At 31.9% G+C, this 19,419-nt stretch overlaps 2 protein-coding genes across 2 annotated transcripts; one reads left to right on the forward strand and one right to left on the reverse strand.

Annotated features, from left to right (window-relative positions):
* Window positions 1-6,352: 6,352 nt before the first annotated feature.
* LOC149921979 (coiled-coil domain-containing protein 112-like) lies at window positions 6,353-16,755 on the forward strand. The gene is made up of 10 exons (XM_090162201.1): window positions 6,353-6,449; window positions 6,522-6,584; window positions 6,713-6,773; window positions 7,954-8,110; window positions 8,501-8,587; window positions 9,114-9,266; window positions 11,265-11,360; window positions 11,441-11,686; window positions 16,349-16,494; window positions 16,556-16,755. Exons 1-10 carry the CDS (start codon window positions 6,353-6,355, stop codon window positions 16,596-16,598), a joined length of 1,149 nt encoding a protein of 382 aa, XP_090018327.1. The 3' UTR covers window positions 16,599-16,755.
* On the reverse strand, window positions 16,637-18,670 carry LOC149921980 (protein HTATIP2-like). Its single transcript, XM_090163042.1, has 5 exons — window positions 18,413-18,670; window positions 18,239-18,346; window positions 17,886-18,023; window positions 17,766-17,827; window positions 16,637-17,708 (listed from the first exon to the last, which is right to left on the reverse strand). Exons 1-5 carry the CDS (start codon window positions 18,563-18,565, stop codon window positions 17,462-17,464), a joined length of 708 nt encoding a protein of 235 aa, XP_090019168.1. The 5' UTR covers window positions 18,566-18,670; the 3' UTR covers window positions 16,637-17,461.
* Window positions 18,671-19,419: the final 749 nt, after the last annotated feature.

The following is a 19,419-nucleotide window of genomic DNA, read 5'->3' on the forward strand; positions in this document are numbered from 1 at the left end:
AGATTACACGAGGAGAGGTGGGGAAGCGTGGTTTTTGTTGCGAAAATCACATATTATCTGTTCACCTTCGTTAAATCGATAGTCAATGTTGGCTGTGACGACCGTTATTTACCGTTATTAACACGATTTTACTGATATTAATCCAAAACCGGTATTCATAGGTTGTTATGATTTTAACGAAACACCGATGCTTAACTGAAAGTGGACATATCGGTTACCTGCCAGAAATTGGAATGTGAACACTGATTTTCTATTTAAGTGAATATCGGTCATTGGTATCGTAACTCTAATATCAGTACCAATAACGATGTTATATTGGTAGTCGAGTAACTTTATTAATTATTTAATAAAGCACTTACTTGGTTATCTCTTAGTGATACATTGACTTTGGCTTGAGTGATCAAGAGGCCCAAATCATTGATTTGATTTCGTGCCTAAATTTAAAGAAAAAGTTTGTTTAGCACTAAATGGTAAATAGAAATGTCATATACTAACAATAGGTCAACTAGGATTCTCGGTATTTATATTTAGATATTGTCAGATCAGTTGATACGAGTCAAAATGCAAACCAGATTGTTTCAATTCGAAAATGATCAGAATTCAGTGTAAACTGGTAGATGTGCATCGCAGTCACCGATTTTACATATTCCCCAATTATATGCCTTTCGAAATTTAAATTACTGTTTATATTCATTTGATATAGATCAGCTGAATCTGATGAGATCAATTATAACCGGTCAGTTCAGTTCGGTTGCTTGTGGTAAGGAAGGTATACCTAATTTACGTGACTGAAGGGGAGACCTTTAACAGTATGTAGAACATTTTGTACATTTTGCGTTCAAATTCTAATATTCCAACCATTTCAAGGTATAAATGTGTACGTGAAAAAAATAATTGTCCGTGTGCCACTGCAAGTTTTGCTGGAAAAGCCACTTTTACGGCTAAAATGGGCATTTCTGCGTTAACGTAAACGAAATTGAAAAACCAAATGCTTCAAGGTGAACATTTGTGAGGAACCCAAAATGTCAGCGCCACTTTGGAGGGTAAGGGCACTACAGTCGAGGTACCATTATTTTTCTATAGTGGCCACAACAGTTTAAATTTCATTTTCGAGTACCATAATTTAAAATGGGATTCTAATTTATGGCAACATTTAACCCGTTATAAGGTCCTGGCAACAATGCCCAACAAATCTTCGGCGTCAGTCTTTTTCAAGAAGCAGCCAAGGCTTATTGAAAAAAAATTCGCTTTTGAAAGTAAAACTTCTTTGACAAAATAAGGATTAATTATTGAACAGGAGCATAATATTGATTTGTTTCTCAAGTTTGTTATTTTGAATTTGATACCTACGCACCTTTTCCTTCGAATTTATTACTTTAAATCTACCCTGGAAATAAATTGGCCCACGAACTAGTTTCATTACGTGAGAAAAATATCGTTATTGTTCAACGTCACACTTATTATTATTTGGTTACTTATGTTTATAATTATTCTGTAATTCCAAACAGAATGAAGTATCTCAAGAGCTATTTTTACGCTTAGGATTCTTTCATTGAAATATAGTTTAAAACTTTTCAATATTTAAAAAAAACTTTAAAAATGAACATAAAGATACTTCCAATGAAATTTTATTTTATTCATATTTAAGCCTAATCTTCATTTTGTTACTGGTCATTGATTCTTTGTATTGCGAACGATTGGTGTTTAATAGTCATTCTCTGGTTTTCTTAACTAAAGAGTTTAATTGTATCTTGACCAGAAATGGTTGGTCAGAAATAAATTGTCATTCAACAAGAGAGTATTACTTAATATTTCCGAGAGAACGTTTCAAATACTCGTAGAGCAGAAAGGTAAACCAGAAACAATATTTCAAAATTAAAGTAGATACAAAGCAAGTGGCGTCCAATGCTCTTAATGCATTGCACTGGGACCGCGTTATTTGTATGGAACCATCACGTCGCGTCGGGGGAACTGAAACTATGCCCTGAAAACACAAAATAGTCCCATGGATATTTCAAAGAGATCCAAATCTCTTTCGGACACCCCTAACAAATGTAACTATCCAAAATACTTATCCTACCTTACATATTTTAAAAATATCTAAAGGTTGTCCACAAATTTAAAATCAATCTTCCTGAACCAAGAAATGCTCAAGTGATATCCGAAGTTACATGTACATATCTCTCTGCATGAAGTCGTGATAAAAAGATATTTCGGATATATTTAGCAAAGCATTATGATTCACACTGGATATCCATGCAATTATAATATTTAGATATTATCAGCAAAGTATATTTGGACTTTTATTTGAGATCCGAGGGAAGACGTACATCTTCCATATTTGGATATTACCTAGTAGGGACATTTCGATTATCTCGTGGATACCTCTCTTTCGATGTCCTTTAGATGTTTTTTGGATATCCGTAGAATATTTTAGCTACCCTTACATGGAAATTCTATAGAATTACATTCGGAATAGTTTATATAATTTCTATAGAAATTTGGGTCATTTTTCTATAGAGCTAGAATAATTTCTATACTGAAAAAACCGTTGATTTCTATAGAAAGTAAGCGGAAACACGAGTTTTTTTTACAGAAAGTACAGGGATGGTTTTATAGAAAACCTAGGATATTTTTATAGAAAAACTAAAATATTTTTATAGAAAACCTAGGATATTTTTAAAGAAAAACTAGAATATTTTTATAGAAAACCTAGGATATTTTGATCGAAAACCTAGGATATTTTTCAAATTTAAATATCTGTAGTACATCAAAGTTAGTCACTTAAATTAACCATAAAAATTTTGAGAGTTTTCACTACCAGTGCCAATTTATACTTCTATTTGGCAAATCTTAGCCCTTCGGGTGAATTCAAACCCATATTGGGGTGTTTTTCACACTGAAATAGCTATAGTACACCAAAGTGAACCACTTTTATCATTCCCCAACTAGAGTTTCCACTAACTGGTTGAAATGTATACATCAATTATGCAAATATAAACCTTTTGGGTGAACTCAAACAACATATTTGTGGTGTTTTTCAAATAAACCATAATAATTTCGGGCTTTCACTTTGGTGCCAATTTATACTTCCATTTGGCAAATTAATCTGGAGAATTCAAATAACCAACAATTTCTATAGAAATAACTGGTATATTTTGATATAACTAAGGTAGAAAACACTATAGAAATCAATCCATATAATTTCTGTAGAAATAACTGGTATATTTTGATATAACTAAGGTAGAAAACACTATAGAAATCAATCCATATAATTTCTGTAGAAATAACTGGTATAATTTGATATAATAAATGTAGAAAACACCATAGAAATCAATCCATATCATTTCTATAGAAAAAAACTGGTATATTTTGATATAACTATTGTAGTAAACACTATAGAAATCAATCCATATAATTTCTGTAGAAATAACTGGTATAATTTGATATAATAAATGTAGAAAACACCATAGAAATCAATCCATATAATTTCTATAGAAAAAACTGGTATATTTTGATATAACTATTGTAGAAAACACCATAGAAATCAATCAATATAATTTCTATAGAAATAACTGGTATATTTTGATATAATAATTGTAGAAAACACCATAGAAATCAATCCATATAATTTCTATAGAAATAGCTGGTATATCTTGATATAATTATTGTAGAAAACACCATAGAAATCAATCCATATAATTTCTATAGAAAAAATTAGTGTATTTTCTATAGAAATATTTATAGAGCACTCTATAGGACATAGAAATCTATATAGAAAACCTATAGAAATATTTTCTAAGGGACATCCTATTTAGGTGGGATCTCCCAAAGAGATTTAGATCTCGTTAGAATATTTGAGGGATATTTATGTTTGCTGGGTATAGACTGGGACCTATTTGCCCATTTTAATTGTAGCTCAATTTTTGTAGCTACGCCACTGTAAAAAGGTCGTTAAAGACTACATATATAATACTCCAGTGGTAACCAAAAGGAGAGATAAACTGAAAGTGGACAGAAGCCAAACATTTATGATTAGTATAAAATCCTCGTTACGATGGTAATGAGGCTCTCTACAAATACATGGTTTAATATGACGTCAAAATAAATAAAACAAATTCTGGTAAAACTGAAGAGCTTAGGTCAAACTTAACGGAATTACTAGCCACCGAAACGACAATTCTAGGAATCTCAATAGATTTAAGATCTTCTATTCAAATAATTAATAGAACTCTAAAGGGCGTTCTAACGACTTTAGCAGGATTTATTTTAGAGTATTTTTGTAAATTGTATTGATAATGGAAATTTGTTAAACCACTTTATATTTTATCAGGAAATTCGTATTGTTCTACAGTTTAATTTTTTCCTGCCAACCTAGGATCAGTGGCGTAGCCAGGGGGGCACAGGGGGCACTCATTACTTATAATAAATAAGTAATATTATTTTGTTGTTTTTTATGTTTATATAAAATGTAAGTTTAATCATGAAATATGAATAGTATAAAAAGTACTCTTTTTAGATTTAACAATATCGTTACGGTATTTTCAAAATGTATATTTGCCAATATTAATTCATTCAATTTCGCTCAGTAGATAGCGGCATCTGAGTCTTAAAAATAAATGAAATAATTTGGTAGAAAAACATGGAAATAAAAACTGAACCGGTTCCAAATTCTCCCTTACTTAAATCGATTTTATATTTAATTATATTAATTTGAGAAATAATCTAATCTAAACACCATATTTTTATCACAGCCCTTAACCGGTTAATCCAGCATTTGAAACATGCAAGGCAATCTATTTCTGACAAATCACATTTTCAACTTAGTACTAACTTTTAAACTCGAAAAGGTAATTAAATGTCTAATTAATGGCGCCGAAAATTTTACACAGATTGTAGTACCTTTACCAATAAAAGTGATTTTTCTGGAAATTGCGTTTTTTGCATTTAATAATCCATACAAATTTTAAAAACGCAAAAATACCACCATAAAGTGGCGCCAGGAGAGTAGGTAAGAGCCACAAATTCCACCGAGGTGTCCCAAAAATTTTAAATTATCGAAAACGTTTGGGTGTTAACTTTTAAATGAATTTAAATTTCTAACGTAAAAATATTTTACCTATTTCATATCTATAATATTGAAAACAATTTTCGAAAAGTAGCGCTTTGATTGGGAAAAGTTTAATCCTTCTACAGTCTGGCAGGTGTTAAGCGTCAAAACTTTGTAACTTCTAAAGAGATTACTTTGTAAATTTTGGCAAGTAGGGAGTGAATAGCCTTTTCCCGAAGCGTACACTTAATTATCTCTCATCTAGTGTTCCCCAAAACGGCCTGTGTGCAATGCGTGAGTAGGGCTGTTGTGCCGGTATTACTATAGCAACGCTCGTTTTAGGCGTTCGGCGCGACTAATTAACGTACCGGCTTCTATAACGTATCTATAGCATCACCCTTTAAGGGTAGTAGTTGCGAAGGTAGCCTGCAAAGTATCTTACCTGCTTCGAGCGTCTGTTACGTTTCATAAAGGCATGAGTGCCTCACCCTAGTCGCTTACTTTGACGAAATTCCTATAATATAATTTTAAGGAAAATTTCGACATAACTTATATGAAATTGCGGGCCTTTACGTACCGAAGGAAAGCAAAATGTGATCTTTTAAAAGAGCCTGTGCTCAGCGGTTCACTACCCTACAGTCGCACTGCGCTCTTCTGCGCAATCTCTCGTATGATGAAATGCTCGTAATATCGATTTCATCGTCTGCTACTTATTCTTAGGCCTAATGTTCGGTTATTAACATTAGCTATATTAGAAACTTAAGTTATTACTTTAAATACTAGTGTTTTTATTTATTATTAAATTAATGTCTATTTTTCGTTACGTTTATTACTTCAAATATTTCTTGTAGTACGAGCTAGATGCCGTTGTTTTACAAAAGATAAAATCAATCAATAGATTTTCGTCCTGCCAAGAATCGTAAGTTGTTATGGTAACGCTTATACTATCCTAGCGAGCATAACGGAAGTAAGTGCCAAAAGACAACGTTATAGTGGAGTTCATCCCTGTTTAAAAACAGTTACGTATTTTCGAGGTAAGCTGAACTACAATGATTCAACATAGATGAGTAAGCGTTGTTATGGTAACTCTACTGATCCGCCAACTAGAGAGACTCGTTGTTATGGTAACGCCTTATTCATCGGGATAAAAACAAAACTGCGAAAAATGGAATTCACAAACCAAACTAAAAGGAGCAAAAAAATTATTTTCTTGAAAAAACGGTATTAATTCATGATTATTATTGAAGATTTAATTTAGGTTTATATAATATTATTCTATTTGAACTTAGTTGTCAAAAGATAATGAACGGACGAGGAGATAAACGGTTCTCATTGGGCGATCGGGATCAAAACAATAATGACGTCATCTTGGATGGGGAGCATTCTAATCGAGAAGAAAGTAAGCCAAATGAACTTCATTTTATTGCAAAACTAAGTGATTATTAATAAATTTTATTTTAAATTAATTCAGTGTGGCTTAAGTACGTTTTAATTGAAATTGAAAGTAGCAAAATCACAGAAAATGGTTCCAAATGTAAGGTTTTTAATTGGAATATTTTTTATTAATTATAATACCGTTATTAATCAAGATAACCATAATAAATTTATTGAAAAACATTGAAAATTAATTAAATAGAATCAAATTGATATCATTAAATTCAGCTAAAGTTCCAGCTTTGAAGTGGATGTCCATTGTAATTTTAAAGAGGATTATTAAGTCTAGGTAGGTTAATTATACTTACTATAAATTCATTAATTAATATTTAACTAAAATTTATTTAATATTTAACTACTATTTATTCAATATTTCACTAATATTTATTTAATATTTAACTAATATTTAACTAATATTTAATTATTATTTATTTAATATTTAACTAATAATTTTTTAATATTTAACTAATATTATACTAATATTTAACTAATATTTTACTAATATTTAACTAATATTTTACTAATATTTAACTAATATTTATTTAATATTTAACTAATATTTATTTAATATTTAACTAATATTCATTTAATATTTAACTAATATTTAACTAATATTTGACTAATATTTAACTAATATTTATTTAATATTTAACTAATATTTATTTAATATTTAACTAATATTTATTTAATATTTATTTAATATTTAACTAATATTTATTTAATATTTAACTAATATTTATTTAATATTTAACTAATATTTATTTAATATTTAACTAATATTTATTTAATATTTAACTAATATTTATTTAATATTTAACTAATATTTATTTAATATTTAACTAATATTTATTTAATATTTAACTAATATTTATTTAATATTTAACTAATATTTATTTAATATTTAACTAATATTTATTTAATATTTAACTAATATTTATTTAATATTTAACTAATATTTATTTAATATTTAACTAATATTTATTTAATATTTAACTAATATTTATTTAATATTTAACTAATACTTATTTAATATTTAACTAATATTTATTTAATATTTAACTAATATTTATTTAATATATTCAGTTCATATTCAGTTCATATTCAGTTCAAATTCATTTCATCTTCATTTCATCTTCATTTCATCTTCATTTCATCTTCATTTCATTTTCATTTCATTTTCATTTCATTTTCATTTCATTTTCATTTCATTTTCATTTCATTTTCATTTCATATTCATTTCATATTCATTTCATATTCATTTCATATTCATTTCATATTCATTTCATATTCATTTCATATTCATTTCATATTCATTTCATATTCATTTCATATTCATTTCATAATTTATTAATATTTAGTTCATATTTCACTTATATTATTTTAATTTTTATCTTATATTTATTTAATATTTATCTTATATTTATTTATTATTTATATTATATTTAATTAATAATTAATTTCAATTTAAGGTATAAAGTACTTGCAACGGAAGCTAAATCACTGATCAATATTTGCGACTACCATATGAAGAAGTTAACTCTGAAGGCGAAATCGGAAACTTATAAAACCGTCACTTCTGAAATGAAATTCAGTGAAAACATTTTACCAGAAGTAGTCGCGTTTCAGGTTCGTTATCAATTGCAAGCTCTTACGCTACTCAACGAATCAATGATAGCTGTTTTTCTTAGCTCTTTACGCTCTAAAATTAACAATTTTCCGGTAGAACTGACTGTTTTCTCTCCAGAGTTAATTATTTACGCTCTAAAATTAACAATTTTCTCGTAGAATTAACTTTTTTCTTTCCAGAATGCATTATTTACACTCTAAAATTTACAATTTTAATTAAAAATTAACAATTTATGCTCTAAATTCACCATGTACATTTTAGATTTCACTATTCCCTAACCAGAATTCACTACTGGCGCACTAAAAATTTGAGAATTCACTACGCTGTACAATTGACTACATAAGCTCTTACGTTGACAGAACTAATGAAGTTAAAATATAAATATCTAGGAATTCCTAGTGAAATTCAAAGGTCATTCGGGAGGTTGGGAAGAGTATGATCATTTAATGTTCATCAAATATCGAAAGAAGTCCAAAGTTAGTACTAATATCAGAAGTAAGTGAATCGGAGTAATCGGCAAGTAAACTTTTCGACTTTGTAAATATTTTTCGTTATCGCGTTACAATTCCTTCAAGTTCTTAAGCACGTGCATTATTAAACCGTCGCTTGGTCTAACTAAATTTCTCAGTGTACGAGAGATCAAAACCATAAGTCTATAATTATGTCCATAAGTGTGACACTTAGTAGAAGTAGTTACGGCTTGCTATAAAAATACGTAGCTTAAAAACAAACCATCAAGCTCCGGTTCTATGTCTCGGCACGTGCTCACTATGACGACGCGAGGCAAAGAGCATGAACTAGGCGTAATGATTAAGTTCGAAGTTCACCAAATATTTGCGTTAATCCTTTTAGAAATTGATCTCAGTAAAAATTAAACATAAATATCCTATGCAAAACATTGGTAAATGCTCTTCGTGTTTTTGATATTCGTTGGTTACTTCGGTTAATATACTTCTACCAATATTTAATCGAATATAATTTACTTATGGTCTGAATGTTAAGGGACATAATGATCAGCTAGTTGAGGAATTGTTGGATATTCTGTTCGGTCAAACGAGAGAAAGCATCAAAAGTCATATCGAATGGTTCCAAGACTATACTTCAAATAGAAATCAAATGAAAGTGGCCTTATCTAAATGGAGACTCCAGAAAGAGGTGGGCACTTTAAAATAACTTCAGGAGGTAATTATAATCCTCCGCCAAAGTATATGTACTTTATCTAAACGAATTTACAAATTTCTTCTGGTGTGAGGAGCCGGGTTCGATCCCAGCTTGTGGCACTGGGTGAAAACTCGGAAGAACTCCTTCAGCGTTGGGTTCGCGAGTTCTCTCCCCACTGAATTAAGGGGTTTTCTCTTGAGCTCTTCGGTTTTTCCTTTCCATAAAAACTTGTTGAGGTTAACATTAATAGTAAGTGTAGGGAGCTGTTGGCTCGCGTGGCTTTAAGGGCTTGCCACCACCCTCCTATACGCATCGTAACCCGGCCACCTGAATTAATGGCTTCAAATGTCGCATGATGACTTAAGGGTTTATTATTGATTTAATTCAGAAATATATTTTTACTGATATATCTCCAAATACGTCAGAAAAGGTGAACCGGTAAGGGGGCAATCTTGTAAATCTAGGTTATAGTTGCGATTCCATAGTCTCTTTTATGCCTTCAATTCGGTCTTAATAAGAATTAATATTAAGGCGATTTATATTGATAGATATAGATATTAATGAATAAATTCGTGGTAATATTTATAATTGCTTCATCCTTTTTTACTTTTCTTCATTGTAGCAAGACAAAAATATTAAAACTGCGGATGAAAATCAGATTAAATTTACTGATATGAAATACAACGAGGAACAACGAGAAATTGCTCGAAGAAGTGTCGAAACTTGGAAGGTTCTCACTCTAGCAAATTCATGTGAAGATGATCAAACCATTACCTCGAAATTAAGTCGCTATGTGTACTAAATCAAACAGTCAGAAATCTACATGCAAAAATATTCCTCGTTTTATAGTACCAATTTAAGCCGGTAGATTGTAACTTTAATGTAGGTGGAGAAGAAATTTATAATAATTAACATTTCATCCTTATTATACTCGATTCGCCTTTATCCTGATTACGTTATTTCATAAATACATGAAACCAAATTTACACTAGAGACAAGTTAACCGCCTCAACTTACTGGCCTGACTCCTCCCACATTAAAAGCGCCATCTACATTAATGCTATTTGCGTGAAATTTTAATTTATTATCGAAATCAATTTTACCTGAGACGTACGTACCTGAGATAGCTTACTTTAGTCCTTCTCTAGCAACTTACTAACTTCACATGCCACTTTACATAGAAAAATTAAGCCTTTTCTGTCCAATTACGTTTATATGTATCCGTGTATATATTTTTCCGTTCTGAGAAAAAAAATTAATAGTGTGAACCTGGTTCAATTCTTTTTTTACTGTACATATTATTGTAAAACAAGCTGCTGTGCTCTTTTAATCTTAAAGAAGCTTTTATTATGTCGATATAATCTAAATTGATACTTAAAATTTTAAATTCAAATTTTAAAATATGTTTATTCACACGTATTATCAATTTCTTACTACATGTTAATTGCAGACAATATAGGAAATAAAATTTACTGTAGGGAGATCATGAAGGTAGGACCAAAACTACAACCTTTGCTCTTTCACGCGGGTAACAGCGAGAATGTTAACGAGAGGAGCTGGGTCCGAACTCAGCTTGATTGCTAGTTCTCTCTCCGCTGATTAAAGGAGTTTTACCACGAAATTTTCGGTTTCCCCTTTCCACCAATACTTTCCTAGGTTAACGGTAATATTGAGTGTAGGGACTAGGGAGGGGTTAGCTCACGTGGCAAGAAGGGCTTGCCAACCCCCTCCTACTCCATGTAACCCATGCCACTGAATTAATTGCTTTAAAAGTCGCTTTATGACTTAGGTCTAAGGTGTTGCCTTAGGTATTAGAATTAAAAATGTATTCCGATAACATAGAATATCTGGCAGTGAAGGCTCAGTATTCCTAACATAGTGACTGTTTCGTAACAACCTTATTTCGCAAAATATATTTTAAGATTGGTTTGATCTTTCTTTACTCTCGATTGAGATTCACTGAATCATTTACTTTAAATTTATTTTGTAAAGATAAAATGTAAAGAGTTAAAAACCGAAGAAGAATTAAAAATAAAAATGGTCGCAGAAATTGAAAAACAGAAAGAACTGAAAAGTCAAGAGAAACAAGTAAACACCGTAACATAAGTTAAAAACAAACATCAAAGCAAAATTTTGAAAATTTTTGGTTTGGATTAAAAACCCATTAGCGAGAGATAAAGAGTCAGCTTGAAATTAGAAAAATGGCGAAGGAAGACGAAGTGAGGCGACTACGAGTGAGCGAAAGTGAAAGAATCGAGATGGAAACGAGAAAAATACAAAGAGTAGCCAACGCCGAAGTCAAGAAAAGAACGGACTTGCTTTTTCACATGATCAAAGCCAAATCCGCAATGAAAGAAATACAGGAACGACAACATAAGGAACGACAATTAAAGCTCGAGCAGTTTAGAAGAAAAGTATTTATTTACTTATTTATTTATTTATTTATTTACTTTTTTACTTACTTATTTACTTATTTATTTACCTATTTATTTATTTACTAATTAACTTATTTATTAACTAGTTAACTTATTTATTTACTAATTAACTTATTTATTTACTTATTTATTTACTTATTTATTTATTTACTTATTTATTTACTTTTTTTTTAAGCCTACCCAACAATTAGGTAAGCGTTTATTAGAAAGCAACAATGGTTACACAAAATTTGCAAACATTGTTTTCTCTAAAACTTTAAAAGCATAACAATTTTTTCATTTACGAGACTACATATTCCGGTACTTAAAAATTCACAAAACATTGAAACGTCATCTTTTCTATGAAATTCAAATTCGGTAAGGATACATAAGTACATTTTTTTGTTAAAGTAGTTTTTTAACATTAGTAAGGGACTTTCTGTTTTTTCGTTCATACAATTTTGGTAAGTGTAATAAATTGCAAGTTTACAAATATTAATAACAATTGAGGTGAGTCGGTAATAAGGAATCTTTTCCGTTTTGTAGAACCAGTACATTTTGTTTTTTAAATTAAAATTTACATTAAAATTTTGTATATAATTTAAAATGCCTTCTAAAAAATCTTGAGTGGTTTGACAATCGAAAAACATGTGTATCAACTCGCCAGGGTGATTTTCGCACAATGGACAGACGCTGTTTACATTAAATAATTTATTTGCTAAAATTGGTGTCGTAATGTTACCCATCGTAATTCTCCAAAGAATGTTGTTTTCTTTGAAGAAAAAACACGAGTACCAAATTGGGCTTAAACGATACGAAATATTTTCAGTTGTACAAAATTTTCTTTTAATTCTATTTTGTAAAGCTTCTGAATTTGGTGCTAGATAGGTTTTAAATTGTGTTTTCGATATCTTTGAGACTGGTACCATTACGTTATTAATTTCCATTTATTTATTTATTTATGTATTTATTTATTTACCTATTTATTTATTTATTTACTAATTAACTTATTTATTAACTAATTAACTTATTTATTTACTAATTAACTTATTTATTTACTTATTTTCTTATTTATTTATTTATTTATTTATTTACTTATTTATTTACTTATTTATTTATTTATTTATTTACTTATTTATTTATTTATTTACTTACTTATTCATGTATTTATTTATTTATTCATTTTCATTCTACCATTCATTTATCTTGCAATCATTAATTTTACCATTCATTCATCCATGCATTAATTAATTCGTTCATTCGTCTCTCATTCGTTCACTCACTCACTCACTCATTAATTCATTCGTTCAGTCATTCTTTCATTGATTCAATCATTCATTTATGCATTCCTTCGGTCACTCACAGAATCATTCTATTATTTATTCATTCTAGCATGCACACATATACGCACACACTTACTCACTCACTCATTAATTAATTCATTCATTCATATCATTTATTCATGCAATCAGTTATTCATTCATCCACTCACTCACTCACTCACTCTTCATTCACGCACTCAGGCACTAATTCCTCACACAATCACTCATTCGTCCAATCACTCACTCATTCATTCAATCATTCCTTCCATTCACGCGGTTCCTCATTCGTTCGTTCTCCTAATTTATATTATTGAGCGGAGCGAGCGAAGCTCTCACTGCAGTGACTTCAATGGAAAAGATGCCTGTCGTGCTGTCGTTCGGCAGTTCATCGCGCAGCGTTAGGGGAGCGCGTAAATGGAGGGGGGCAAAGAAACGCTTCCTTCCCTCCTTTTTATCCTCGAACAATAGAAAGAGAATATCGCGGAGAACCAAGAAAAGGCGAGTGTACAGCATTAATTATTTTCTTCTACTTTCTTCGCTTATGAAACTTTTGTCAGCCTTGCGACGCGTTTCTTATTTTGAAAGAAAATTATTTTTCGTCTTCATTCTTGTTTCTTCCGTATGTATTGAAAATCGTTTACCGGCTCTGTAGTTTTTATAAAATGTAGCTTTCTTATACTTAAAATGTTTGAATCAAAGTAAAGGATAAAAACTCGTGACTTGAATTCCAGCCATTACGCGCGCTCCGCTCAATATTTTGTCGAGAACGCCCGTTTCGGGTTTTGAGACGCCCTAGTTAACTAGAAAGCCTAAAGTCAATGTTACCACCGTTCTTTATGGACGTTCCCAAGAATTATAACGGCAATATCTCCTGAACACGCCACCTAGAAGCAACAAACACAAGGAGAACGCAGCTAGCCTTTAAACACGCTAAAGCAGGTTGTGTACATATTTCATATTGCGGTCGGGGGGGGGATGACAATTTCCGAGTTTTCTCCTTCCGACGGCAGCAGGCGCTAAAGCGTCTAACCAATGAAAAATGTACAAAAGAAGATGCACGGCTTTTGTGGGGCGCAGTGTTTGTTGCTCCTAGACGCCTCCAAGAATGCATTTATTTATACTTCAGGAGATTTACTATATTTGGACGATCTGTGGGCATCATGGTCTAATTTTCCCCTGCCACAAGTAGGAGGGGGAGAATAAAAATGTTACGGAAGACGTCAGTTTTAGCAAGAGACATTCTATATCTCTTGGTTTTAGGGAACCAATGAGATTCCGGGCGGATTTTATTTTTTTAAGGAGGAGGGAGCTTATTCTTCGAGCATGAGTGGATTCGGAGTGGGTACGAGATTATGGGGGTGGAAATAGCTCTGTTCTCGGTCTTTCAGTAGAAATATACATATTATTGACACCGCTAAGCCGCGCCGAAAAGGGAGCTACCGATATTGGAACTGTTTATTGGCTGCGACCGAAATACCAGAGGTTATATTCCCTTAAAGATAACTCTAATGTCATTTTACGTATTTATCCTTTTTTCATTCAAATAATATCACCAAAGTCATGCGAACAGAGCTCTTAGAGCGATCAGAGAGAAGTAGAAGCATAAGTAACATAACAGTACTAAGTATGACATTGCTCGATATCGGTTTGTTATAGTTTCTCACAGAGTGATTTTGATAAAGGGAATACGACCTCCAACGCGCTTAACAATTTTAAGTATTATCATAACTCCAAACCACTTACGACGTTAGCAGAGCCGAAAAGCTAAAATCCACAAGAGGGAGCAACCAATATTGGAATCCTTTAGGCAGGACCAGAGAGTCAGAAATTGTTCAGGTTACATTACCGATTACGGAGATTTATGAAACGGGTGATAATTCTGTTCCAGAAAATGTAATTCCCAACATTTTCCCGCTCATCCGGGCCCAGCGGCATAGGGTCACATAAGTATTTAAAATTTCAGCTGAAACTCGTGATGATGATTTGGCAGTTTTTCAAGCCCAATTTCCGAAAAACCCCCGCCTTGAAACAACTGTACCAGTCAAGATAGTATTTCTTTCGTGACACAGATCAAGAGGCAAAACTTCACACGATCCTGGAATGTAAATATTCACCATAGTAAATTAAAAAGGCCACTTCCACGAGCAGGCTACGAATAAATCTCGTGGTAGAATGTTTGCGAACTGTCCACAAGGGGATCTATTACTTAAAAGGGAAAACGATCCTCCATGTTTTTGGGGGATTAATGAATTTTTCATTTCCGCCACCAGGTTTATCTAAAGATGATTGACGCTAGTTACGATGAAAATCACATGCTAATCATGTTTAATCCATGTGCTAATACACGCTACGCCCTGTTTATTAACGTAACTTAACGAAAACCAAACTTGGTGGCTGAAATATGAAACTCGTTGATCCTTAGCTTACAGTTCCATAGACTAGTACGTGCTAGTGGAGTGTTGTCAGTCCTTTACTCTGTTATAATACAGGCGGTTATTGGTTAAATAGACTATCATAAAAAATAGCTAGCATTGGGAAAAGAAGGTGTCATATTTATTTGCTTATGTTACTTATGGTAAGACATGATTATTTTACCAAAGTATGTTTTTTGAAGTTTCATTTGAAAGCTATTTAAAGTTTTCCAAGCCCTGGGGGAAATTGCAGTCAGTGGCGACTAGGAGCAACAAACACAGCACCCCACACAAGGATAGCGCAACCCATCAAAAGTCGTGCATTTTCTTGTGTACATTTTTCATTGGTTAGACGCTTTAGCGCCTGCTGCCGTCGGAAGGGGAAAATTTGGAAAATATCCCCCCCACCCGTAAAACGTTCAGCGTAAAGGTTCGGCCAATAAAATTTGTACACAACACTGCGTTAGCGTGTTTAAAGGCGTGTTTGTTGCTCCAAGGTGGCGAAACAATGGGGTTGTAACTCACTGGGCAGCACTTATGGGGTGATTTTTCTAACAGAAAAGTATTGATTGGGCGTCAAAATAGGCACAGAAATTGAGGAACTAGCTTTAACTTCTTATTGCAATTCAGCAGTATAATTCACAAAGACAAAGTCGCTAAAAATATAAATTATTAAAAATTAAAGGGGCTCCAAAGTTCGGTGGCAAAATGTGTGTAAAGTCAGTAAAGTGCGAAATTTACGGTTGACTCTGCCCGCCTCTGCCAAGGCCGAGTGAGCGGTTGGGGGGAATGAAAAGCATGCTCAATTTTCTTTGCCCCCGAACTTTGGAGCCCCTTTAACCCTAGTTTTATACTTATGGTATTGTTATTTATGGAATTACTTATTTCAATATCTTCCTGAGTAATAATGGACTATTTGTTAATTTCAGAATAAAATTGATGTTTCAAAAGACCCGAATAGAATTTTAAAACCAACCAAAGCTTGGTTGAGCAAGTCATCAGTGGTTCATGTTCAACCAATTAGCGCAATTCCTAAATCTCATTACTTTGCCACCTTAACCCAAATCAAACGCAGGTGTGCTTTAATTGTTATTATCACAGTTTCATAAAAATAAAGAACGCTTTAATTTTTCTAGGGCTATCCCAAATTGGAGGCGAGAACTAAAAGGTGTAAGGTGAATGAAATGCAAAAACTCATGAAACAATTTTTTTTTTAATTTTATAGAAAAAACCATATGACAAAAACCCTAATTTTTGATAACAAAGAATTCAACTTATATAATACTTATTTTTTAGGAAATACTTAACAATATTATTTAAAAATTGTGCATCTTTACCACTTTTCAATGAAAATCGTTATTTAAAATCATGTGTTTAATTTTCATTGGTATAAGCTTATTAATCATTCTATTAAATATTCCGTTAAAGCAAGTGTCGGCTTAACGTGTACTAGCTCGTTTTTCAACAGATGTCGCTAGCGTCGACATAAAAAAAAAATGCTTAAGCTACATTTTGACCCAAAAGGTGGGACATAAAAGTACCCCTCACGTTGATTGGCTCGTTTGTTAATTTGACAATAACTTAAATTATAGTAATTTTTAACGATATATTTTATTTGGCAAATATAATTTTGGTTTAAGTCCACTAAGTGGGGTTAATTTGTCTAATTTTAATAATCTACAATGCTTTTCTGACAACGTTATCGTTTCGTTATTTTGAATTTAAGCTTCGTGTGCCATTTATAGATGGCACCGCACTCTCCAGTAAAGTCGTTTTCTCGAAGAATCAGCTATATTCATGGCCATCTCTAATAACAATGGCTTTATCATTATACAGGAGGCAATGATAGAGCCGACAGTTGCTTTAAGACAGATGCCAGGGTGTTAAAGGACTTGCTATTTTATAAATTTTGTTGCATTTAAATTTAAGTAATTAAGGCAAGCTTGGTGTTATCTATTAAAATCATAAGTGTATATCGCTTGTGCTTCAAGTTACTTGAAATATGAAAATGTTTAGGTTCTAAAAATATTTAAGATTTTCAATTAATTGGCAGCTTGTGCTTGTGGAGTAGTTGCTTCTTCCATTGTCTTCAAATATTTGTACAGATCAGGGTTTAATAAAATTTCTACTTTCGACGTGACAGGTTCAAGCGCTTTATTCACCATGACCTTAGCCAAATCAATTGTTTTGATAGAGACTCGGGTAGGGAAAATTAGATTTAATGGAATTAACAAAACTCCAAAAACTCGTTCCAATGGTCTACTTTCCCTTCGATTACAAATTAGCATTCTGCAATAAATAATTAAAATAAAATTTAAGTCCAATAAATAGTTCCTTAATACTAACCCTGGCCTGTAAATTACGAGACTTTCAAAACCGATATTTTGCAAGGCATCTTCCATTTTTCCCTTGAAACAAGATAAGTTAAGTTTTAAAAAGCTTTGACAAAATTATGACTAAATTTACTTTAGTTTGGGAGTACAGAAAATTGCTTTTAGAATTTGCTCCAGTTGATGAAACAACTGCAAAATTCTTGCAACCATTAGCGTATGCTACTTTAGCAGAATTCACCACGTAATCATGATCCACTTTATAGAAATGTGCCTTTAATTATAATGATAAATTTCAATGAGTTATAAGTATTAGATAAATGACACTGAACGATACTTGTGAAGGGAGAATTTGCCAGATAAATTTAATCAAATTAATGATATTTTATGTAATTATATATAAATTTCATATTGAAAACCAAGCACCAACTATGTGTTCTCCCAATACATTTTATCGTCTCATTTAATTTTTCAATTGAAGTTACACACAGCTCCATTCTTTGCTCGAGTAGTTCCTAAACAGCAAAAGCCAACCGGAATATCTTTAAAAGCTGAAGCGTGTTCTTCAATTTTATCAAAGTCAACGATACGTTGCTCCTAAATTTATACATCATTAGTGATAATTTGGAAAACAAGGGTAATGGTATTGTGTGAAGATCTTACTGTTGAAGAATATATATCTTCCTTCAGCTCTCTTCTTGTGATTACAACAATCTTAGAAAATTCTTTTGATGATGTTAATTCTTTTACTACTTCCATTCCAACTTCTCCAGATGCACCCAAAACAAATGCGGATTTTTGATTTATTTCACTCATTTTCACAAAATATAAATCATTAAATAATAAAACAAATTACACTAGATTCTTTTACACTTTAATTATAATACAAAACCACAGGAGTTTGTTTACTTTCGTACACGAGTAACGACCAAAGAGTCTAGACTACATAAAAATTGTATATATCTCAGTATTCCCAGGGCACGGCCAACTTAGATCTGTTCTCGCTCTCGCTGTACTCGCGAGTACAGCGAGAGCGAGAACAGATCTAAGTTGGCCGTGCCCCGGGTTTCAGCATTGCCAGGTTCCAAAAATGAAATTATAGTATCGAAGCCCAAAAATTACCGAATTTTCTAGAAAATTATAGTACACAAGTACGACCAGCATTGAATACTCTATACAGGGTGATGGCACTTGATAATAGTTGGCCGTGACTTACTTATCACAGTAGGCGAAAACTATAGAAATCAGATAACAAACTAGAACGATTTTTGAAATTTTGTCGCGTGGTCCGATTAGAACTTTTAAAGAACCCTGCCTTTGTCCCCATTGAGTTGGGAATATTAAACTAGACATCCAATCAAATCCGCTCCCCGCAAAACAAGTTTTTGAAAATTACGAATGTGCCGTCTCCTCTAAAATGACGATAAAACGTTATCATATGACCCGTGGCGCCATCCATTATTTTTGAAGAAAACAAATCTTTTACCGGGAAAACGCGTCTTATTTGAACGAACCATTGAGTTTTCTCGTTATTTTGGAAGCAGATGGCAGTTTCTCTTATTTTAAAAAAAAATGTTTTGCAAAACACTGAAATCCGACGTTTTGATTGGACCTCTAAATTAATATTCCCAACTCAATAACAAAAACAAGACGTTCTGTTAACAGGTCAA

This window comes from Leiobunum rupestre, chromosome 11 (genome assembly GCF_980474605.1).
Source record: "Leiobunum rupestre chromosome 11, qqLeiRupe1.1.hap1, whole genome shotgun sequence".
In the NCBI taxonomy this organism is placed as follows: domain Eukaryota; kingdom Metazoa; phylum Arthropoda; class Arachnida; order Opiliones; family Sclerosomatidae; genus Leiobunum; species Leiobunum rupestre.